The sequence below is a fragment of the Falco naumanni genome, chromosome 2 (assembly GCF_017639655.2).
Source record: "Falco naumanni isolate bFalNau1 chromosome 2, bFalNau1.pat, whole genome shotgun sequence".
NCBI lineage: Eukaryota > Metazoa > Chordata > Aves > Falconiformes > Falconidae > Falco > Falco naumanni.
Window position 1 is genome coordinate 119768712 of NC_054055.1, and position 25105 is coordinate 119793816.

The 25105-nt window shown below is 39.9% G+C and overlaps 1 protein-coding gene across 5 annotated transcripts; it reads left to right on the top strand.

Moving 5' to 3' along the window:
* Positions 1-64: 64 nt before the first annotated feature.
* On the top strand, positions 65-25105 carry CD47 (CD47 molecule). Of its 5 annotated transcripts, XM_040583115.1 has the most exons (12): positions 65-196; positions 3601-3951; positions 5314-5361; positions 7625-7714; positions 11554-11655; positions 12015-12107; positions 12666-12761; positions 14577-14669; positions 16177-16208; positions 18510-18534; positions 19195-19222; positions 21654-25105. In XM_040583115.1, the coding sequence occupies exons 1-11, from the start codon at positions 151-153 to the stop codon at positions 19218-19220; spliced, it is 1002 nt and encodes a 333-aa protein (XP_040439049.1). In that variant the 5' UTR covers positions 65-150; the 3' UTR covers positions 19221-19222; positions 21654-25105. The 5 variants fall into 5 exon arrangements, with proteins under 5 accessions (XP_040439049.1, XP_040439048.1, XP_040439051.1 ...); XM_040583114.1 differs by lacking the exon at positions 19195-19222; XM_040583118.1 differs by lacking the exons at positions 65-196; positions 19195-19222 and adding an exon at positions 3193-3314.

A 25105-nucleotide genomic window follows, 5' to 3' on the forward strand; every position in this document is an offset into this window, starting at 1 on the left:
CGCACCAGCGGTTGCAGCCAATCAGCGCCGGGAAGGCCCCGCCCCCCTCCCCCGTACGCCCCGCCCCGCGCGGAGCCGCCCGCTCGCTGCGGCGCCCAGCTCGGGGAGGCCACCGGGCTGCCTGGCCGCGCTGCCTGCCGCCGCTCCGCCATGTGGCTGCTGCCCGCTCTGGTGCTCCTCAGCGCCGTGGGCGCCGGTGAGTTTCCGCTGACCGACCTCCCTCCCCCGTTGTCCCGACCCCTGCGGCTGGGCCCGCGGTAACCGGGTCCGTGCCGCCTTCCAGCGGGTTCCGGTGCAGGCGCCCTGTCAGCCGCGGGAGTGCCCGAGGGTGTGAGGGAGGGAGGGCAGAGCCGCCTCCCCGGGGCCGCGCAGCCGCCGCGCTGGCGGGGGTGGGCAGCTCGCTCCGCCCGGCCCCTGCCCGCCGCCACCGCCGGGCACAGCTGGCAGGGGGGGGTCCGCCGGCCCCCACGGCTCGCCGCTTCCCCCCCGGGCTGGGGTGCGCTGCCGCCGGCAGAGGTTGCGGGGGAGAGGGGGGAGGCCGTGGCCAGCGCGGAGCTCCCTCGGCTTCTTATGCCTGGTAGCGTGAGGGCAGCCCGGCTTAACGCGTGGGGAAACACCGCTGGGCGGCCACACTGGTGGCGTTCTGTGCTGTTCTGGGGTGGACGGTGTTTCTTGGGCTTAAAAAGAAACTTTGGGTGCCGTTGTAAGTGGCACCTTACGATCTAACCTTGTCTTTCTCGAGGAGAGGCGGGGGGGGGAGGAGAATTAGAAAAAACCGACCACGCTTTCGCTGAGGTGCGAATGCTCGATTCTTCTTCTTCCGTCAATAAGCAGCAGCTCTAAACCCTCCTGCTGAAACCAGGCGTCCGAATGCACATCTGGGTGCTGGGTCAGCACTGGGCTGGCTGGGTGCTGGGGGCGGTCTGAGAGGTGCAGGTGTCTGTCAGGTGCAACCACTAAGCCCAGCCAATTTTGACATAATATGTCAAATTTGTGTTCCCGACTTTGTGTGGTATATATATAGTGTTTGAAACAACCTTTTTTTGTGGCAGCTTCACAGCTGGGTATTCTTCAGCGGGGCCCCCCTCCCAGACTGCTTGGTATAAGGCTCTAAAATTGTCACCTTAACGGATGCCTCTAAGCTGATAATCCATGAAAAAGTTTGAGGCTAGGAGCCCGCTTTGTAGTCCACTGCCTGCAAGATCTGGGAGCTGTTGCTAAAGAGTTCTGATGACTTGCTTGTACCACGAAGAACATCAGAAACAGATAGCGGAAATACCGTTTGTAGTAAGCAGTCAGGTTCCCTTTCGTGAGCCAGCAGCCACGCAACCTCTTCTACCAAAGCAGTTGGATTTGCAGAGGACGAAACCCACAAGTATCTGTCTGTGTGCTGCTGGTGGTGCCTGTTTGCAGCCTGCTCGTTATTTCCCCTGCACTCTGCTGGTGGAGCAGTTCACATGAGTACTTCTTAATTGGCTTCAGGCAAAATAGTGCCAGCTGTCATACAACAGCAAACCGGTGGAATCAGTAATTTACAGCTCCCTGCCGTTCTGTGCTAATACTAGGAGAAAATTGTGATCAATTTAATTCCTTCAAGATGGTTGTTTTTTGTTTGCTTTGGTAAATATTTGAAAGTATAGTTGCTTCGCTTAGTTGGAAAGCACCTCTCTTGGTGAAATGGAGCCAGTGGGGAGTAAGTTTTTCCCGCAAAGTATAAATATGCTAGCTCTAAAGGAGAAAAAACAACCTGTAAGCCCAAAAACAAACCCCACTTGGAAAGGACTCCACACTTGGAAACCTTTTGTCGTGTGGTGCTGTTAGGGTGAAATTTCTTTCATGAGAACCATTGAAGCACTACAGCTTTTAATTCTGTGCATTTATTTTGTTATTAGTGCATAGTTTGTGGTTTGGGTAGTTTCCTGCTGTTCTACTTCTGTTACTTTTTTATTTTTTAAGGTACAGTTTAAAAAATGCAACACAGTGAGTAAACCAGAGAACAATTCTTTCCTCATTGTAAAGTGCTGTCATGAGTAGTACATATAGAGTCTGTTTATTAGAACCTTTTGATATTCAGTAGTAATCCAGTGACTTGTGTGAGAATATAAAAGCAGTGTTTCAAAGGTCACTGCTTTTTAAATCTGATCTGAGACTCTTGCTTTGAAAAAAAATTAGCTACTGTAAATGGTGACACAGCTTTCACTGACACTTTTGTTTTTCTTTCTCCCTATCCCCTAATTGAATTTAGTCATCAAATACATATCACAATTCTGAGCTGGTTTATGCATGTGCATGCCAGTAGCTCCTCTGAAATCACTGGGGCTACTCCAGTTTGTAAGTCTGTGTGCTTACAGTAGTAGGGGTTGTGGACTTGTTTTACAGTACAATATCTTTTTCCATGTTTGGTTTTATAAGATGCATATAGTCAAGCATTTTGAATAATTAATGCCACTGGGACTTTGGGGAGCAATTACTGTTAGGACAGCTATTAAACTTAACTTATGATTTCACACAAATGAGGAAATATACAGAAAATGAAAGATTCAGGGCCTTCATACTTTGCAGTCAAGCTAGTTTAATTAAGCTCTTCTCGTTCTTACTGTAATTTAAATACTGATGATACAGCTTTTTGTATTCTCAAGAGCTGATGAATTGATCTTTATTTCTGATAAAATCTTGGCATGGGATTTATGTCTTTCTTGCAAGAGGGGCCAGCCAGTACTACTCTTCTAGAACTGAGGTGCAATGTGGGAGCGAAACGGTAAAAACCAGCAGTGATAACCTAATCCTGCGCAGTGGTGATTTTTCATTACCTGCATTGAATGCTGTTGTTAGTACCATTTATCACAATGATTTGTATTACAGGTTCCTTATTGTTAGAAGTTCTCTGTTTTCGGTTATATCGTATATACACTCAAATACTAAGTAATCTTATTGAATACATGGTATTGTGTGTGCACCTCCTCCATTGGAAAGGAAAAGAGAGTATTTGCAATAAGTGATCTAAACCTGTGGGCATTTGGCTCCACCTTCAGAGATACGAGGGAAGAAATGACAAACCTTTGTTGGCTGAGCTGCCCTCCCTGCCTTCTCTCAGAAGTGTAAAAGTAGATTTTTTTCCCCATGTCCTTAGTGATGTCAAAAGGATGCTTGCATGGAGCTGATGCCTAGATCTTCATTTTTAGATACCTGGGTGATCAGCAGCAAAAATTGGAACATCATTGGGATAACCTGTAGTTAATATTATGTGTATGCTTTGCAGAAACCTGGCCTTGGTGCAGTATTGCTGCATGTGGCATTTTAGGGGAAGTGTCCAAGTAAGTGGCAGCCCAAAGTTTTATTACTATTTTTTGTGATAGCTTATGGTATCTTACATTATATCTTACGTAGCTGTCAGAATGGCTAAGTCTACTTCGAGCAGCTGTGGTAGAATTATAACACTTTTTTTTTTCTTCTTCTGTTATTCCCTTAAAGCATGGTTCACTTTGTGGTTCCGCAGGCGAGGTTATTTTGTTTTCCCATGTCATGTGTTGTAATTCTTTTTTCTTTCTTCTCTGGTATATTAAGAAATAACTCTGTGTTGCTTTTCATTTTCCTTTATAGGATCTGCCCAGTTGGCATTTAGTGTGACAGATGTAGTTGAAAGAAGTGACTGTAATAAAACTGTCATTTTACCTTGCTATGTGACTAACCTAAAGGAGAACAATGCAAATGTCATGTTTGTTACGTGGAAAAAACAAGGAAAAACAATTTTTTCTTTTGATGGAGCAAGAGCGGAGTTTTTCAGAGACCCAACAGTTCCATCAGCTAACTTACGATCTCAGACGGATTTACCCAAGGGTGATGCCTCTCTAGAGCTTAACAGTGCAGACGCAGAAGTTGGAAATTACAGTTGTGAAGTAACAGAATCAAACAGAGAAGGAGAAACCAGAGTTGAACTTAGAAGCCACTCAGGTGAGTTGCCTGCTATTGTTTTAGAGTCTATTGGGAGAGAAAACAAGCAAAATCTCACGGGGAAGAGAAAAATAATGAATATGACAATGTATTACTTTAAATTGAAAATACAAAAAATATGGCACCCGGGCCTTCTAACATAAATGCTAATGTGAATTACTTTGGTTGAAGTTACAGGGGAGTGCTTCTTGGGAAAGATCTGAACACATTTTATCATTGTATAATAATGTATGAAGATCACTTGTCTAATAGAGTGAAATCCATGCTTTCCTACATCTTTTAGATCACATGGTGATATTTTCAGCACCCTCATGTTATTGCGTTACATGCTGTAACATATTCCTGATATCTTTGTAATTCTGAGAGATACGCATCCATCACAGTGGCTGCAGAAATCTTTTCTTTGAGGAATTGCATCGTGAAATCTTTAGCTAGGCTGGAAAAATTACAGCTAGAACTAACAGAAATTCTGTGTAAGAGCTCCAAAACTTGGAACTGAAGGTATGCAGTTTTCCAGTAAGGTTGAAGGTGCTACTACTAGATGGTAACTTGTTATGGTTGTCTAGCATTAAACATCATCCTCAGATGATAGTTCTTAAAATAATCATAACTAACTGATGAATTTGTCAGTTAGTGAGCCGTTTTACCTTACCTTACAGATGCAGCCCATGTGCTGTAGTGCCTCAGCTATTGCATAATGGGGTCTGCTCTGTGTGTGCAGCCTGTCTAGTATTCTGCAGAAGTGACAGTTACACTGAACGTGTGTGTGTTTTTCATCTATTCTGCACAGGAGACTTGCTTCTGGATAACTTCTCAGAAATACTGAGTATGTTACATGTGTCTAGCACATGGAGTCTTACCTGTGTACTGTAGAATTATTGAGGATGTTTTTGTGATGGGTTTTTGCATTTGTCATTAAAATGCATTTTATGAAGCTAAACCAGATGTTAGTTGTGTCCTGCTGCAAACATCTGTGTAATGCACAGTTGGGTCTAATTATCGAGTTGACCATATAACCTGCAAGCCAAATGTGATCCTGAAATGGAGTGAGAGGGGCACAGCCACTGAAAGAGTGAGGATGCTACAAAATCATTCCATTCTTAGAACACTGCAAAAGCAGGGAAAGGGGTATAGGCAGTTTCCTTCCTTCTCTTATAGTTTCTTCGTTACTCGACCTTTTTGGACTGTTACTGCCTTTCAGTGTTAAGCTCTAGAAGGGGAAACAAGGCTTGAGGATGTAGTATAATCAAGTCCCATTTGTAAATCTTGTTTATTTTTATTTTTCTGTGTTTAGAATTTTGAAAGTGGTATAAAGACTACAAAGCAGGAAACTGATGTAATTTTTCTAATTTCATTTTCTAGTTGTCAGTTGCGGCGAGGAAGGTACTCCAACACCAGAGGAAAAATGTGGTTAGTGAAGAATTTATAGTTGCGAGGTCACATTAGGTTTGAGAGTATATGCTAGAAAATGTAAAACTTAGTCTTATGTTTGAGGGTTTAGCCGAAGGTAAAACAGTCGCTTGCTCTCTCTTTAAATTCTCCTGCATAATTTTTTGTTGTTTGTTCCTAAGCATTCTAGAGAGACTCTTGAGATAATAAGCTAATAGAAGAAAGTGTAGCAAGTGAGTTTTGAAAAGGGTCAGTGAATAATGGAAATCCTGTACCAGTCTGCACTCTTGTCATTTCTGAGCCATGAATTAATGCTGTCACTACTAATATGTTCCAACTGATACTTTTACAAAGATAGTGTTACAAGAGCCAACTGTTCTCCATCTCGCTTTACAGAATTCCTGGATTCACCTAGGAAGTGAGTAGCAGAATGAGCAAGATTTCTGTGCCAGTGCCCTCGTCTTTGGGCACACTCTTTCCTGATCAGTTACCTTCACAAGAGAGTGACCGTAAAGTTTCCCCTTTTTCTTTTCTTTTCTTTTCCTCTTTTTCCCCTCTCTCCCTCTTTTTCTCCCATCTTTTTCTCTTTTACTCTCCTGTCTTACTTCCCTTTCCTTTCCCTTTTCCTTCTCCTCTCCTCCCTGCCTGCCCACCCCCCCACCCTCCATGTCTGGAAGTCTCTATTGTTAGTTTGGAACTGACTTCCTGATACTGGCTCTCAAATCCTCCAGGAGTTTTGAAGCACCAGAGTAAGGGAAATGTATTACCAGGAAAATGTGTTCAGCTTTTTCTCTTACTTGCATGTTGCATGTACCAGCAGTATTGCAAACATTGCCATACAGTAAGTGCTTTTAGACTCTATAAAGACTGGACCATATATGGTTCCATGTTGCATGCTGAAGGCCTAGCAGATACCAGGCTTCATGACTGCTTGCTTTCTCTTTTAGTTTCTCTTTTCTTGGTAGTGTCATCTGGAAGTGCTACGTAGGAAATGAAGCTGCTTTAGAGTCTGCTTGCAGATACTTTCAATTCATTAATAATTCTCAATTACATCAAACAGCATCACTGGGATTTGCCTGTAGGGCTTGGCTCATCCAGAGACTTGTAACTGTGCATCGAAGTTACTGTTTTATTTGCGTTTTCAAAAAAGCAACTAATATTAAACAAAAAGCCTTGCTTTAAACAGTTCGTTAAATTAGGCTTCTTTTGGTGATAAAGTTGTTGACGGATAGTCCTCCATTGCTCTGCCTTTAGCATAATTTGTGATTGCCTTGTATTTGTGTTGTAACCACAGTATCTTCTTCTGTGACCCCTTGCAGGAGGAGGGGAGGGGGAAGAGGGGAATTTGTGAATTTAAAACTGTCTTCAAGGTATTTACTTGGTATTGAAAGTTTTAAGTTGCTACTTAATTCCATGTTTCTGGAGCTGCAGATACAGCTTTTAAATATGGAGAGTAAGTTAAGAGTATGCACCTAAGTGAAGATTAGAAATTGATTTGGAAGCAACGGTGCAGGCAGAGGAACGGTGGCAAGTATAACTTAAGAAATGGAGATTCTGGATTCTACTGAGTGAGTCTAAATGAAGTTATGAGCAGAGATGCAAGAAATCAACTGCATTTTCTTGTTCAGTGGAGATATTTTCCTAATTTCATGTTGGAAGGTGGCTTACACAGTCTTACAGCACGAGTGACTGAACAGCCTGAGGCATCCAAGATGCAGGGGAAAAAAGGCTAAATGGGTGATGGTGGGAGGACCTAAAGAAAACCACGTGATTTCTGAAATTAACAAAGCAGTGTTTCCTTCTCTCTTAGGTTAGCTCCTGCATTCCTCATCACACATCTGGATTTCTAAAGGAATTGTGGCAGTTGGGTAGAATAGAATAGCTGGGGAAGCATCAAATTGGATTTTTCATATCTTCCCTGCGTAGCCTAAATATACCATTTTCCCAATCTGCTGTGCTGTTTGTAGTTCTACAATCTAACTAGCTTGTACTGCCAGACAATAGCATAAACATGTCCTCTACTCCAGTGGAGGTTAAGACCCCCATTTTTGGAAAATGTTAGGGTGACTAGAAATGCTGAAAACAGGTTGTCATGCACGGGATCAGAGTGAAAAAACAGACAGGTAGAAGTCATAGCTTGCTTAGCCTATTATAACTCTTAATTGCTAACCATTGCATACAATATTGAGCAATCTGGGGCACAGACTAAAAGGAGCAATAAATGTAAAGCTAATAACCTCAGTTTTTGTTTTCTTCCTACCGTTTTTCTTTGTTTGTTCTCTAGGATCATGGTTTCTTCTAGTGGAAAGGGCTATCATCATAGCGTTGCTGTTCTTAGTTATTATTTTGTGTTCGGCTCAGTTAAGTGTTGTTGGTAAGTATTGACTCTTTAATTCCTTGCAATTATTGATTCATCCTGAAATCACTTGCATGCGTAAAAGAATCTGTGTAAGATGAAAGGTGGTGCTTACATCTAAAAGATGCGTGGTAGAATTGGTATAGATAATCCACAGAAAGGCGGTGTGTCTGCTTTGTCAAGTAACTTGGCATTCAGTTTGCTCTGGAATCCTCTCCTGATCATCCATGCTGTTACAGTCATTTCTGGGCTTGCTTTTGGCATGAACTGGCTAACCTCACCAGAGAATTAACTCATATACAGTTCTCAAGGTAGTTCCTAATAAGCACTGTTTACAGGCTTGGTCAATAAGAGTACGGCCAAGCTACTTGCTCTGCATAGTTGTCCATTTCCTTTGCTTTGAGTCTTGCACTCTTGCAGGACATGTGACGTTTTTGACATCAAGCTACAAAACCACCAATCAGCCATGGCATTTGCAGAGTTTGGGACCTTTGAACTGAAATCGTGACCTCATCAAAAAGATGTGCGTGTTGGGGCTTCAGCATGGCATGTGGTGCCACAGTCACGCTGTGTGGACGCAGGCACTCTGTGGTAGGGGTTTAGCCCTAAGCAATGGGATCTGAGCAAACCAGTCTGCTCTGTTTGCTTGGAGGCCAGGGGTTGGGTGCTTTCCTGGGGTTAAGAATTTTAGCTGCCCTGTGCTTTCATGGCAGAGGTATGGCATGCAGCCTAAAGGATCTGTGTTCGGAGCTAGTCTGCTATGCGGTGATGTTTCTGTTGTCAGTACTGTTGCAAACTTTTTTGCATGTGTAAAAATTTGTAATTTTTGTAGGGTATATTTGATAATACCTACTGTCATTGGTTAGAGCAAGGAAGGTTTTCTTCACTGTTAGTTCACCATTACATTATTGAATCATCAGAAACAAAACCACGTTTCATTTTATGGTCATAAAATCAATATGGAGAATGGTGGTGCTCTCGTCTTAATGTGAAATTGTTCATTAGTCCTTTAGCCATGGCTGAGTTATAATTTAATACCGACATCAGTGATTTCGTTAAATGTTTTTAGAGGCAATACGTTCACCAGTGTCAGACATCCTTAGGTATTCTTTATGCACTGGTCTCCAACATCTGTGCAACGCAGAGTGTGCTTTATGGCCTAGTCTTTCAGATGATTCCCTGTGGTGCAATTTTTTATGTCAGCCTTTGAGGTTTTTTCAGTCTTTTTCAATTTGTAGATGTCATGGTTTAATCCCGGCCAGCAACACAGCCCCACGCAGCCACTCACTCACTCCCCCTCACCCAGAGGGATGGGGAGGAGAATTGGAAAGGAATGTAGAACTCCAGGGTTGAGATAAGAACAATTTAATAGGTAAAGCAAAAGCCACGCATGCAAGCAAAGCAAAACAAGGAATTAATTCCGCACGTCCCAAGGGCAGGCAGGGGCTCAGCCATCCCCAGGACGGCAGGGCTCCAGCATGCCTAACAGTTACTCGGGAAGACAAATGCCACAATGCCAGACATCCCCACCTTCCTCCTTCTTCCCCCCATTTATATACTCAGCATGATGTCATATAGTACGAACACCTCTTTGGCTAATTTGGATCACCTGTCTGGCCGTGTCCCCTCCCAGTTTCCCGTGTCCCCTCTTGCTGACAGGGCCTGAGAAACTGAAAAGTCCTTGATTTAGTATAAACATCACGCAGCAACAACTAAAAACATAGGTGTCCTGTCAACATTGTTCTCACCCCAAATCCAAACCACAGCACCGCACCAGCTACTAAGAAGAAAATTAACTCTATCCCAGCTGAAACCAGGACGCTAGACTTCTAAAAATATATAAAAAAATAGAAGTCTACTTAGTTGAATCCATAAGAAATGGAAATAAGTTGTACTCGGAGTGATTTATAGTAATCACATACATATTCATCCATCCGTGTATAATTTCCTTTACTATCTTCTCATGAACCTCTGAAAGTGGTATGTGACTCTTCAAAGGCCCAGCCGTGGTCAGGGGTTGAAAACCAATATATGTATTTAAGATCATGTTATTTCTATAGTGTTAGATTCCTGATTTTCATTGTTGTTTACAATGGTTTAGGAGTCTCTGATATGTTCAGGAATTGTCGTTACCTTGCATTCATAGCAGAACCTCAAACATTTTTAGTATTTTGATAGGAAAATAATAATTGTCCTGAAATAAGCATGGGTAACACCCATGGAGAAGCACAATCGCTTTACAGGAGGAAGTTGAACCTGTTTGGATTTTTTTGCACCTCTGCGCTTTATTGTGAGGTCTGTGACCTCTGTGGGGAAAAGTAGTCATGCTACCTCTAACTTAATAAATATGGGTGTACTTGCTGTTTGGTTTTGTTGGTTTTTTTTTTGTTTTTTTCCTTTTATTAAGATTGTTTTAGTGAATGTGTGAATCCAGCAATACTACAGTATACCTTTAAATAGTTTGTTAAACTGGGCATGATTCTTCTGTGTAACACTTGGGAATATATGATTTTTCTCGGTTTTGTGTTTTATGGGGGTAGGGTGGGGGTTTTGTGTTGTTTTTTTTTTTATTGTTGGTTGGTTTGGGGTGGAGTTTTTTGGTTTTTTGGTGTGGGTTTTTTTTTCTTACAGGAATGGCTTTTAAGTATAGCATATGCATTACTTATTTTTGCCTTTTTGTCTTGCTTTCCTTATTTAGCACATTTATAATATGAAAAAATGTAGGTTTCCAGTACAGATAATGCAGCAAGTTTTTATTATTAGTACTCTTCCAAATAAGTTTTTGGTTTAAATGGCAGTAGTATTTGAGAATATGACTGGGGTCCTGTTGTGTTAGGCAATGTGAATATAATGAAAGAGTTTTTTAAGTGTGAGAGTATTCTGTAACCCTTCTGTACATAAGATTCTATTAAATATTTTGTCACATGTACTCTAGAATATTTACTGTATCCTCATAATATTTTTTTGGTGTGCTAATGCAGTGCATGTAAGTGGGATGTTAGTTCTGTATCTGTGCCTTGTTTTTCTTTTTGAAGTTACTTACAGCATTAGTTTGTTTTGTTTGTGATCACCAATTTCAACATATGCCAAGACTGTTAGTATATTAATTTTGATGCATGGAGTAAGAAGAGCTGCCATTTTTGTGTCTTAGTGTTAGCAGTGTGTAAGGCAGAAACACACACAGCTTATTACGATTTTCTATTTGTACTGTTCCTTCTTTTCCAAAGACTACTAAAGTGCTGCTGCTTTGAAACCCTCCACTGGAATCAAGCATTTCTGAGATGGCAGCTATTTAGCAGTGCAGTTTTAGTGAAAATTAATCTTGTCTCTGGCATCTGAACATGTAGGTCATACCATATATACTCCTCCTCAAAGCATTCTGGTGAGATAGGAACAACACCCTGCTGCCTTGGGGACAGAGGCGATGATGTCTGACCTCACGCAGCGTCATGGGGGAGAATATTAAACCTGGAATTTCTAAATCCCTGTCGGACACTCACTTGAGTAACAAATTCACTGCAACGTTATTTAAATGTCAGTAGTGCATCTACTTGAGTTAACCTGTGCTATGTCCCAAAGTTATTTTCATAACATCTCATCTGAATTGTATAGAAGGGGGAGTTGAGAATTTGACTAGAACATCAATGCCGGGTTTCATTTATCAGAATAAGCTCTATTAGCCATATCAAACAACGAAAACAAATGAATTGTTAGTAATATATATATATATATATAGTTCCTGTTTTTTAGGAATTTGTTTCTTTGTTTAGGACAACAGTCCTAATTGTAAAATCTGTATTTTAGTGAGAGAATCTGTCTGATTGGTTTCCTCTCTGTCTCTCTGTTTTGTCTTTAAGCATTAAAATATGACATGGTACTTCAGAAGAAAATGGGCATTATTGTAGCAGGTATCATCTTCACAGTTGCTGCTGTTGTAGGCACTGTTCTTTTTGTCCAAGGTAAGTGTATTAAAATTGTCTTCCCAGTTTAAGGGAATAACAGCACAAATTAATCTCTTCCATGCAATTGTATGGAAGTTATTGCCACCTGTTAATTGTCATCTACTAATTTTGAAATGGAAAAAAATAATTATAGAATGTAACAGAAACGGCATTGTGCTTGTCAGGCCCTCAGATGATCATAGGGAGATACAGACTCCAAATGAATATTAGGGGCTAGGAAGTGACTTCTGGTGCTTTGGTGGGATTTTTTTCTGGTCCCTAAAAACTTGATGATACTAATGATTTACTTCTGTTGCTTTGTGCTTTAGTTCAGTCAAGGATTTCTGTTTTACTAATTTCCATCCAAATGTTTGCAGATGGGTATACTGCACAGAATCAAGCTGGTCTTGGCCTAATGGTAGTCCCTGCTCTGATTTTGGTACCGCTTCAATACTTTATGTTTGGGATTGGTGAGTATTTATTTTTTCATGAGCTCAGGAGCATACTGATAGAAACACATGAGCTCTCTCCCCCTCACATATTCCGTATGCTATTATCATTTTTATGAATAGGTGCTACGATAATGTCCTGGATTTCTGACATTCTTGGTATCTTTAAGTAAAATGTGTAACCTGTGCTTGTTTGGCTAAATTGCTTCAGGAAAGAATTTTAAGTTATCTGCTTGAAAACATGAGATTTAGGGTAGGACATCTGAGTGATTCCTGCTCTTGCTTCCTGGGTCTTGGGACTGGGATGAATAACTTAACTCTCAGGATACGTGTTTCTTTCTTCTTGAGGTTTATTTATAATTTTATTTGTATATGCATAAGTCTGTGTGTATACATACAAGACCCCTGAGTGACTTGTCAGTTTTGTTATCACACTGGCTGGCTGATCTTGGCATTTAGGAGAATCTAGGGTTTTTGTAAATAAGCTACCTTATTTACAAAATAAGTCTCTTATTACAAAAAGTCTCTGTAGTTAAACTTTAAGAATTACAATTTTGTTTCTTTTTCTGTCTTTCCCAGTTTTTGATAGTCTACCACAAACAACATTTGCTCTGATAGGTTTGCAAATTCTTGGTTATATAATTGCTGTGGTTGGTTTTGCACTGTGTGTCTCAGGTAAGCAATGAATCTTCTGTAAAAGTGTCTGTACCCAATGTTTTATTTATTTGTAACACTGAAATGCTGTGAAAATGGCTTCACTACACTGAGTGTTAGCAACTTCTGTAAATGTACTTCAGGACTACTATGTTAATGCTTGTTTTATTTGGTGAAACAAGAATAGCCCGAAGGCAGTATTACATATATCAGTTTCGTTAGTATGACTGTATCCAGCATGACTGGATTTTATGAGCAGTTGCTTTAAAAATAAAAAAGTTGATTGTTTTAATTTTGCAACAGTTAGTGCCCTAAAGAGTCACCTAAAACCAACACTGACCTTTATTACTGTTATTCTTACTGAGGCCTAGGGGATTCAGAAACTAAATCAGTCTCATCGTAATTTTCTCCTGTTCAATGAATAAATCAGAAATTCCTTGTTAATCTTTGCTGGTATGCGACTGATAACTGAGTTGCTGGGAAACAAATATCATTGAAGCAGCCTGAGAAGGCAAATGCAGAGACCATAAACTTGAAAGAGACAGTTCTTAAGATCGTTTTAATCTGGTTGTGGCTGGCATTTTGCTTCAGCACTGAAAACCAGTCCCTGTTGTAAAGGAACACAAACCAAGCACCGTACAGAGTGATACCCCTTATCCCTGCTTCTGACCCTCCCCTTGTCCCCCGCCTGCCTTCCCTTCCACCTACCAGAAAACCCTGCAGCAGAGAAAAAGTTGAATTTAGGACTGGGCATCCTTGGCGGTATATTTAGTAATAGAATACATGCTTGTGTTCGTTGGAAGCACTGTATATCCCCGAGTTACTGTTTTGTAGAGACATTCTTCATTTTAATAATTTATTTGGTTGGGGATTTAAGAAAAGCTACTTTTCCTTGAAGTGGTTTCTAAAGGTTTCTCAAACGTGGGTAATGATAGACCTTTCAATGGAGTTGTGATTTGAGTTTTATGCCTATTGTTTAGTATTTATGGAAGTACTTGTAAGGGTTATCTGAGTGTTGTGAAATGTAATAGTAAAATTAACTGATGGGAGACTTTTGGTAAAGCATTAATCCTCTAGAGTAATACAAAATGGAGGATGTTTTTATTATGCTCTCCAGTAGAAAGTCCCTAGTTTTTCAGGGTGATATTTTTACAGGTCATGTAAGGTAGATGTTATCTGTATCTTTAAAGTTTAGCTCAGTGACCCTGAAGTGTCAGCAGAAATAGCTCGTGCTAGGCTGAGCTCACAGATGGTTGCAATGACTTCAGGAACCTGGAAACAAGGATCAGAGAACCAGGGAGCTTCTGTAGTGAGCTATGGTTAGGTTGGAATAGCTTGTTCCTGCCCTGTGATGTCCCTTTAAACATGGAGCAGTCCTGTTACCTGCGGTGGATTTGCCTCAGTACTACCTGCATAGTCTGCTCCTTTCTTCCCTTCTGTTTTTTGTTTAGACTTTTTTATCAGTAACAGTGTTGTATTCTGTAATCTCATGTAATTATAGTTCAAAAAAATTGGGATTGAAGATGTAAGTTTAAATTTAAAATGCCATTAATGAAAGAATGTTGTCGGTTGCAGTGTATGACTGTAAAATAGCTAAACTGTCGTAGAACAGTACACCTAAGCAGGATGAATCAGTAAGTGCCTCTGTATCATTAAAGAATGTATCCACAAAAACAAAGATGCAGAAGTAGTTCTGGTATAAGTTTAAAAGAGAAATTAACAGTGTCTGGTTTTATCAGCTTGCTTATTTTAGTATTCAGTTATATCTGAAAAAGGGGATATTTGTGCTTTTACTTGTTCATGGTGATGCACTTTCTTTTACCATGTTTTTAACAGCCTGCCCTCCCTTACATGGGTCTGTTGTGATTGCTGGCTTAGCTATTATGGCCATTGCGACTTTGCTTAGTCTGGCTTACGTGTTTATTATGGGTAAGTAGCACCTAATGTTCTGCTTTTTTTTTTTAGCACTTAAATATTCAGAAAAGCAATTTTCTCTGTTGTACTTTTCAGAGGTAGACACAGCTTATTTGAAGATCAGGTGTGATTTCAGGATTACACAGTTTAAAAAATTACTGGAAAGTTGTTTGTATATATTGCCTTTCATAGAGCCTGTGGGGAGTCTTCGGTAAAGAAATTTGCAGCTTATCGTAATAAACTGCCTTGAGATCAACACAGCAAGGTTTCTCAAGTAAGAGTGTTTCAGCTGTAGGATGGATGTTGCTGTTTAAGCTCAGCATTTATGCAGTTGACTAGCTCGAGCTTAGAATGAAGAGAGCAAAAGGATTTCAGGGCGTCTATAGGGTGAGTTATGGGATGGTGTAGGCAAAAGCTTATCAAAATATGAATTTAAATCACCAGGCAGACTTTGCTTTTTTCCACTGGTATAGATGTAGGCTAAAATAAGAGTGATTTGAATGCATACATTTCATTTTGGTGAATCCTATTTTTTCTTACGCTTAATTTTAAAAGCCAGGAGCAAAGAATAGCAATACTTTGTTTCAGAAACTGGCCTGTTCACCAGATCTCAAAAAAATGGCAAATTTAAAGATATAAAAGCCAGGCAGGCCTGCTAAATAAGCAAAAAAAAAAAAAAAAAAAGGCAATGCTGTGTAATTTGGAATGCTGGCACACCACAGCATAACATTATGTGGGCTTTACAGCTTGGATCTGAGAGCAGAGTGACTTCATTTGTTTCAGGCTGTGCATGAAGACTCTTCAAGCAGCTTGTTGGTTCGGATGCAGAGCCATGCAGCTGAGGCTGTATTGCTTGCAGAAGCAGGCTGATGTGTATACAGTCAGCACGGTCCCTAGTCTGCCCTGAACTATGCAGTCTTCCAGGTTTAGAATGTGCACACCGTGTGTGGGCATGGTCAGAAATAACAGACCCTGAGACAGGGCGAGTTTCCATTAAAGAAGAAATTAGGGCAGAATGCCTAATATGTAATGCCTGAGCTAGGTGAAGATGAGTAAAAAATGGTGACAGGGGTGAAGCGAGCCTTTTAACAATAATCAAAGTAATTTTAATTGACTTTGGGCTACTTGTAATATGCAACTGATGCATTGTGCTAATTATCTGCATAAATGTTGCATCTGTAGTTTGATTATGCCGGCTGAAGAAATCAAATGTGACTGTTGGGGTAGGTTCCAGCACACCAAAATAAGCACGAAGAGTAGTGTGTAGCGTAATTCGTTCTTAGAGCTGACTGCATGAGTGAGACAATTCACATAGTATATATGATGAGATTATTCGGTTCCTAAGCAGAGGAGTGCTTAGAAGCTTAAGAATTTGCAGATCATCATATTAAATAGTTTTGGATAGGGGAAGCTTCAGTTTTGTGTGTTGCTACTCTGTTCCAAGTTTTATCAACAGATATTTTTATTTGATTGATCTTGATGTTTATTCATCTGCCTGGTCACTTTTTTGTAATTATTTTAGGTTCCAGAATGAAAGATCATCCTCGTCCAGGGGTAAGCTTAAAATTAATAAATTTGGGGTGACTAGATGGCTCAGGGGATTGTAGTGAGATACTGAACCTTTCTCCACTAGTTCGAATTCAGACCAGGTTGGTAGCAAGCGAAAGTTCTGGCTGTGTAACAGATGTCTAATGTTGAGTGAGTTGGTGGTCTTCATTGTCCCTATTGAGTGTGTCTATAGTACTGTAATTGCCACCCTTACCTAATGGCTACTCCGACTGTTGTGCCTGAATGAATTTCAAGGGCTGTCACAAAGAGGTGGTGGATGTGAAGGGAAGTTTGGTGTTCTTTAACAATGCACTCTTTCATAAATATAAAGACCTTTTGCTCACCATAATGAAAATGCCCTTTCATTAAGGTGAGTGCGAAATACCGTTGATTTTTTTCATCTAGATGGCTTGTAATGAAGACCTAGGGGTATTTTTTCCTGTGGTCTTTCACACCAGAATCCTTTAATATTCTGTTGAATTCCCAGCTATACAGATGCTATAGCCTTGGCCTTTCTTGTTTGTTTTTCTTGTTTTCCTATAATGCCCTTTAATTTGATGAGACCATCTGAAAGTAGAGTGTCTGTCTTTAGGTAACACAGAACAAATAGAAAAGCTTTTTTTTTTTTTTTTTTTTTAAGAAGGTCTTTCAGTCAGTTTTTCTGAATTCTAGAGTTACTATTCCTAAACTAGTAATTTTCATAGGCGTATGGAGTGCTTTGTAATGATCCATGAATGAGAACTACCTAATTTCTGGGAGTTCTGCAGAAGTAAAGAGACACAACTGTAAAATACCAGCAAAATTTCCTTGTGGCAAGGGAGCATGGCAAATACGAAGTCACCCCATTTCTTGGCTGGCAGCCGTCATTTGAGAGACATTTCCAGGTCTCCTTCAGCCTGAGACCCAGCTGCTGAAGAAAGATGGTTTCTAATAGTGGGGCGGGAAAGTTGACTGCAGTTAAGACAACAGATTGATTTATTTATTTATTTTCTCATCCACTTTTGTTTTAAGGGGTAGTATTTCAGAGGGTTGCTCTCTCACTTAGGGAAGGAATGTAAGTGCACAAAGTTCCAAAAAAAAGAGAAAGGTTCACAGAGTTCATTCTGTTATAAAAATTTGCTGAGAAGCATATTACAGATAAGCTTCTTTCAAAATGCAGTCTTGCCTTTAACATACTCTTGTTTACTTGTAGCATGGAAGCAGACAGGGCAAGAGGAGATTTTTATTTCGTTTTTTGACTTTGTTTTTTGTTGTAAATTAAGCTTTGGAATAGAAACCAATATGCTAAATAACACCATTTGTGAAACTCCATCCTCTTTACGAACTGTTCTCTTCACAAAGTGGATTGACACTGCAGCAAGGATTTGACAAATAAAGAAATAGCTACAATTACATAGTAGTGAACATCATGTTAACTCTCTGAATTGGAGACAGGAAGGAAATAAAAATAAATTTTTAAAATATAGAGGTCTGAAAATAGTTTTTTTGCAGCTGCAGTTAGTGGAGGGTCAGATACAGAGAAATTCAGGTAACAATTATTTTTGCCCACGAACTTACAGAAAGGTGGAAAATCAAGTGTGTTAGTATGTTGCTCATTTCCATCAAGGGCTGTTCAGCATATATTGCTGTACTTCAGGCAATAAATAGGTGTGAAGTAATTTTAAAAATACGTTTTGATTCTGTGTAATCTAAAGACTGTGGAAAACTTAGTATCAGTGAAGTGCTTCGTTTTGACACTGGGGCACGCTTACAAAATAATGCTTGATATTTTCTTGAGCTGAGGGGGAAAAAGGTGTCTATTTTGAAGTCTGCCATCTTAACCAATTACTGATTTTTATTTTTTTTTAACACTTATAGATTGTGTGTGTTGTTTCTGATGATTGTCTACCAAATTAAATGCACAACTGTGGTGTATTTCCTTTTGAGGAGATTACACTTTGTTGTTTGGCTACTATTTTTTTTTTTTTAAGTCATGCTGCTTTATTACTAACCTTTGATCAAATCACAGAAATAATCAGTTAGGTTTTAGAGCTTAAAAGTAGTATGTGCATGCCTTTTCTGCCACCTAGAGGTACTTCATCTGAGGAAAAATGTACAATGGGGAAGAAATAGTCTGGAGAATGCAGTTATTGACTGATTTAATTTTTTTTCAGCACTCTAGTCATTAATTTTATTAACTTTCAGCTTTCTTCGTTTTTGTAGAATCACTACTTACTGTATATGTCAATTAGAGTAATTTAACTGTGGCGAGCCAAAAGTAGACATGAAGGCTTTTTATACATATATATATTTTTAAATGTTTTGCAGAAAGCTGTAGAAGAACCACTAAATGGTAGGTGAAATTCAAGGCTTATCTTCTAATTAAGGGATTAATTATGGAAAAAGGTCAAAAAATAATTGTAGTTCTCAGTACAGCAGCACTGAGATGCCAGATTGGTATGTCAACTTATGTGGCTCTAGGCGTTAGTAAGAGTTTGATCTTTAGATGAAATTGTGCCTGCAGCTCCCAGCTCTGTTCTACACTGCTCTGCTTGCTAGCCAGTGGCACTGTTGGACTGTTTAGGATAAATCTAATACCTCAGTATATTATATCCACCCTCTTCACTTTGCAAAAAAAGTCCAGCTGTAGGAGGAAAAGAGGGACAGGTCTTGAAAGTTGATGTTAATTCTTCTTCATAAGCATTTATCTTGATGACGTAATTACACTTCTAACAAAATCTGTCCTGTCGCTCTATTCTGTTGCTATTTTGGGGGGTTGGGGAAGCTCTACCATAGTGTTGGGAAACTCCGATAGCGCTTAAGATGGGGGAAAATGGCAATGAGAAAGGGATGACTCTTCTTTTTTTTTTTTTTTTTTTTCTATTCTGTTCACTAATTGGCATGCTAAGTAGTAGCAAGTTCTAACAAAAAAATTAGAATTAATCTGAATATTAATTATGAAACATTTCTTGCTGTTTTGCTCATTACTAATCCATTTGCTTGGCTTTTAAAGATGCAAAAGGAGTGATGTTAGAATGATGGTAAGTCCAGAGATATTGCCAGATATTCATTTTAATTAACATGTATTTGGGGATTTTGATGTTTAGAGTTACTCTGTGCTAATATGATGAAACTTGGCAGAGGGGTTTCAGTGCAGGTGCTGTTCTTATTCAAATGATATTTCACTGGAAAGAAAGAACACATATTTTCTGTATTATACATAGAGGAAGAATGAGTATTTCTTAACAGTGAAGAGGATGAGTCAGTGAGAACTTAAATAGTATGTTTCTGATCAAATGTGGAAAGTCAAATAGTTTGTATGCTTCCTTTATGCTTATGTAGTATTTAAGATGCATGTACTGTTCCGTGATGGTGGGTGGTTGTATCTGGTTTTCAGGTTTTTTTGTTGGTAATATAACCAAGCCTTCTCTGCATATTTAATTGGTGATCTTCCATGGAAGTTCATAGGAAAGTGGTTTAAAATTAGACCACACACACACACACACACACACTCTCTTTAGGTATCATTTAAATTATCTGGGTTTTGTTAGATTTGTTTGTATTCCAATCAGATTTCACTCAGTTTATTATTATTCAGGGTCTGATGGTAGTGTGTAAAAACAAACAGAATTGAAACACATTTTAATAAAATTTAAGAACTGTTTAAATAATGGCAATTTTTTTTTTCTGACAAACCTGAATTTTGACCTTTTAAGATATAAAAGTGCACTGTGGCTTCTGCCCATTGGTTATGCTTGATGTTTAAAGATCTAACAAATACTGTAAACAAAGATGTATGTTTCAGTGCCCTGGCCCAACTTAAGATTTCTTCTGACTTGAAATAACTTCAACGCTGTGATTAGTCCTTCTTGATTTTATAATGGCCTGTGAGATTGCAACACCTACTATGTGTAAATAGACCTCTCCTAATTTATAATAAGCCATGAAATGGGAGGGACTGCATTAATTTGGCCCAGAATTCCCAAACTGGTACCTAAAGTGGGTAACCAAGTTTGCAAAGATTCTTGATTCCTGCAGCTCATATCTGTTGGAAGAGTAATAGAGTCTTCCTGGCCAGATTGTTGCATTGAAGAGCTTAAATGATAGATTGATGAGATGCTGAGGTCTGAAAACGAACAGAGTCTTTTATTGATTCTCTTGCATCCAGAAGCTGTACTTCCTTTTCACAGCAGTAGGGTAAAAGAGCACTTGTTGAGGCTTGTTGGTATCTGTTTCTTCCCGGAAACTGAGCAGACTTGTCATGAGGTATCACTAGACCCTTAGCCTAGTACTCCTGCATCAAACTACAACACTTTGCTAGTCAGGATAAAGAGTAAGGTCACTCTAAATCTACTTAATCTACTTGAAATATTTTTATGTCATGCTGCTTCTAGAAGGCGTGAATTGACAATGTGACAATAAATGAGATACTAGTTAGCCCTAATTGGGAAAAGGTATATCAGTTGATTTTATAAACAGGCTTCCTTACAAATACCGCGTACTGCTAGGTTTATGTTACTTATGACTACTAGGTGAGTCATCCAGATATGTCACAGCATTATTTTCTAAACCAGTAGCAATACAAGCACTTTTGCAATAAAACGGACAACTGCATAGGTGTCACCTAAATGCATGGATAAAATGTATACCAGTTAGTATAATCTGAAGTAGGTGGAGTGGAAGGTAGATCCTGCATCAGAAGTGGTTATTGCTTGTTCTTCAAGTCAGTGGTTTAATATTTACCACTGCATTGCATTCAGAACTCACTGCGGGGGGAAGATAAGGATTCGATCCCTACAGTTACCACATACTGCTGAAGAACAGGGTAGAGGTTTGCTTGGAGATCTAATTGTAAATAAGTTGACTGTTTCTTCTTGGGTCTCATTTCAGCTTATAAGAACCTGCCTCCTCTTCCTTCTAAAACTACAGAAATTGCTAATTATCAGTTTCATTTTGACTTCTAGGGTAGGGTTAGAAATCTGTGCAGCTTCTGCCCTGAGAGACGGCTTCTAAAAATAACGGAAGGCTTTACAGATCGAAGGCAGGGGCTCTTGACTCACAAGCTGGAGGCAGGAGCCTTCTGAGGTCTACCTGCTTTCTACCTTCCCTTGAAAGTTCACACACTGAAGGAGGGATGAGTGCAGTGGTGAAGCACAGTAGCTTACAAAGTATCACGAGAAGGTAAACCAGCATTAGGAGTAAGGTCAGAACAGGTCAGGCAGCTGAGCCTGGGTGCTACAGCTCATTCTGGTTGAGGAGTTGGGGTTCCAAGACAATGTACACTTTCCTGTTGTGGAGAGGCTGAAACATCACTTGCTGTTAGTACCACTTTTCTTGGTTATATGAGCACAAAGCGTGCTTTCAAAATTTGAAGTGAAAAAAAATGATCATTTTTTAAGCTGTAACTTGGGTAGGCAGCACAAAATGTGCTGCTCTTCCTGAACTTTTTGTTGTTGTTGTTTAAATTCCCAGATCTGCAGAGCTATGTGATGTGTGAAAAGTACACCGTTGTTGATACACCGTGGCCTTGAAGATGCACTACTCAACGAGAAGAAATTCAGGAAACTAGTTGTTTTGCATGTGTGGCAAAAGTGCTTTTGATATAAATGATGTAATTTTATAGTCAGAGCAGCTGTAGCAAGGAACATGTGTGTTTGCCCACATGTGATCTTTATTTTCTTTTGTTATGGTATATATGGGATGGTTGAGGGTGAGAATATAAAAAGCACTGTTTGCCCACTACTGGGTCTCCCTGCAGTAATCCTTAGTGGTATTATTTTCAAAAACTATCGTTTGTCACTGCTTTCATAATGGGCCTGCTCAGCCCAAAGATTGCAATACCATTTAGACTATTGTTTACTTTTATTTGTGTGCATGGGCAAGGTATGGTCATGTGTCTACGATACAAGCAGGAAGTAGAGATTGTACAAATACATCTTTTTTGACATTCAGCAAAACTTTTTTAAAAAAAATAAAATGCTGAAACACAAAGTTGCATAAGTACAAAGTTTACTCCTAGCTCTCCTTAAGTTTTTATCCAAGTTCTCCTAATTCCATGAAACAGTAGTATTCCTCTCTGTGGACAGCAGTCATGTGTGCTCTGGTGGCTGCTATTTTAGTCCGGTGAGAGAGCTCTCCGTGCCTCTTCTGTATTCTTTGATGAGAAACTGCTCAGCTGTTGGAGCCTAATTCAGCACTGGAATTATGGAGCACAGCAGCTAGTAATTTTCATGCTGAATGTGGTTCTTGTGCGTGTTCATGTTGTGCAGTGTGTGGTACTGGAAGCAATTTCAGGCTTTCTTAACTCAGTGAATTTGTAAAAGTCATGGATGCTTCATGAAAATAGGAGTTGCCCTATTTAGTGTATTTTTGACAGAGTTTTAAAATCTCTTTTCTTGAATGGAAAAAGGAGCTATTTCATTTCTGACCCGTTTGTGATGCTGCCGTTACGTTACAAATACAGAAAATAGAAAGTAAGTAGAGGCTGATGAGAAGTGAGGATGTTCAGTTTCTGTATATATGTTAAGTGGAATGGTTAAATAAGTTTACTAGAACTTGCACATTCCATGAGATCTTACCGCCTTTTACAATTGTTTGGGGAGTTGTTCCAATATAGTTGGCTTCTTTTGGACTTCATGTATACTTTGTAGAAATCTTGACACTGTCTCCTCTTTGTACTAAGGTGATATATTTCAAAGCTACACGTGGTTTTCTCCTCCTAACAATTTAAAACTGTGTTTGGAAAGCTGTTGCCAAAAGGTACTGTAATAATATCCATGTTTTTAAAGATTGAGTAATTTGGCACGTCTTGGAGTTGGATGTCATAAGCAAAGGTTTGTGTCTGTGTTGTGAGTATGTGTTGCAGAGGTTCAGGTCTCTGCATGTTGAGCTCCAAATCTCAATGCAGACACCTTGCATCAAGAATTCAACAAAATAAAACTGAGGTACCTGATTTTACAGCATTTACTCTTACAAACAGTCCTTTTGCTAGGGCTGCAGGATTGAACCACTTAAAGGAACCCATGGGCCAGCCCCTCACTAAGACCAGTGGAACTGGCCACAGTGAAAATGATTATTCATGTGATAAAGCGTTTTAAGAAGCACGTATGGCTTACGCTACTTTCATACCTTCAAGTTTGTCAGTGGGAGTATTCATATAAGATTTGAGCCCAAATATATGAATCTTCTGATACAGGTTTTTCCCATGATTACAGCAATCTCTGCCTCAAGGTGGGAGGTTAACTCCCCGTTAGCAATTCAGTGTAAGAATTCAGAGCTCCCGATTTATAACTGGTGATGCCCTCTGGCAGGTTGAAAGTTGAGCAGCTGAGGAATAAAACCCAAGCCAACTGGAATTGTGTTGAGGTATTCTGCCTTATAAAAACCGTTACGTATAATAGCTTTATGTTAAGTTCTGTAAAGCAAACTGCAGTAGAACCCGTCTGTGTTACTGTGGGGCGAGAGCGAGCTGTTACGAGCCGTTGTGGAAGCGTGAGGAGCTCAGTGGCCACGTACAGGCTGCAGAATCAGTTGCCTCAGAAATGGGAGAAACCCACCATCCTGTTGTTAAGGGCTCGGCTCTGGGCTTCTTGTAGGCACAAATTTAAAAGCGAGCATTTGAAGTCATTGGTACACCCAGCCCTTTCCCACTAGTAATTTAAAACCAAAGTTGTTCATAACTGTGTGCTTCCATTTGTGTGTGTACGTGTGTATATATAAATATATAGGCATTTTAAATATCTGTAGATCTATAGTCTTTACCCAAGAAAATGTTTTTATTTATGAAACAATTTTGTAAATATTGTGCTAATATACTTAAAAAATAAAGTAATTTTAAGTTGTTTTTGTGAGAAATTTTCTTGCTGCTATCACATTGAACTTCTGTAACTGCTTCTATAAATTTGTAGTCATAGCTTCTCCCTGCCTTCACACCCTCCTTCCCCCCACATAGTTTATCGGGTATACAGCAATGTGCTCGGCGTTACTTAGGCTGCTGCAGATGGTTTTGCTTGGGAGATCTTGGTATTTCTCCTTAAAAAGGTCATCAAGTTGGGGAAGAAAGTATGTAGATTGCCCCCCGATAACTTCAGTTAGGCTGCCTGGGTTCGGATGTCAGGTGTCATCACCGGAGTGTGCTGTGGGAGGAAATAACGAGCTCCCCGTGTAACTTCAAAGACCAGCAGAGCAGTGCGTGCTTCCAGTCGGTCTTTGCAACACCAAACTGTTTTGGTGAGAAGAGGGTTTCTGATGCAGCTGCTAAAAGTTCCAGATTTTCTGAAGTTGTTTGACACTAATTTAAGAGTGAAGAGATGAGAGAAGGCTGTAAGTCCTGCCTGGAATATTTTTCTGCTTGTACATCCCCTTCAGTTGAGCTGAGCTGATGGCAACAGTTGCAATTATTAGGGATTCCCTGCTTGTTCAGGGTGATTTGAACCATGGCTGTGACTTCAAGTTCTCTTTCAAAATCTTTTGTGATTTCTTCATGGACACACACTTTTTCTCTCTAAAGGAGCCATGGATCACAGTTTGAGCTATGAAAAGCTTTAGAATTTTGCTGTGCAGGGACCTAACTGCGAGGTGAACTGTAAGCTCAGAGTGACCCTGGTCCTAAAGCTCAGGAAGACTCTGCTTGGAACTGGGGGTGAGAGAAGTGGTGCTATTCAAAATGTAAGTGGTTGGAGAATATCTCGGTGCAATCACATCCAATACCTGTAGTTCAGACTATTCCAGTCTGGGAAGCCAGGAAAACCAGCCTGAGCCTGACCTGTCCAGTCCAGAAGCTGCCTGTGGAAGTGCTTTGCCAGAGCTCCATAATGAACATTTACTACTGCAGTGATTTACCTAACGGCGGAGGTGGCCATCCTCTAGTTCCTTCGGCTTAATGGAACAATTATTTTTTTTACTACCAGTAAATAATTCTTGTG

Coding starts and splice junctions, on each gene's coding strand:
- CD47 (XM_040583114.1), top strand. CDS start 151: ATGTGGCTGCTGCCCGCTCTGGTGCTCCTCAGCGCCGTGGGCGCCG. Junction 3,952..5,313: donor TGAACTTAGAAGCCACTCAG/GTGAGTTGCCTG, acceptor TTCATTTTCTAG/TTGTCAGTTGCGGCGAGGAA. Junction 12,108..12,665: donor ATACTTTATGTTTGGGATTG/GTGAGTATTTAT, acceptor TGTCTTTCCCAG/TTTTTGATAGTCTACCACAA.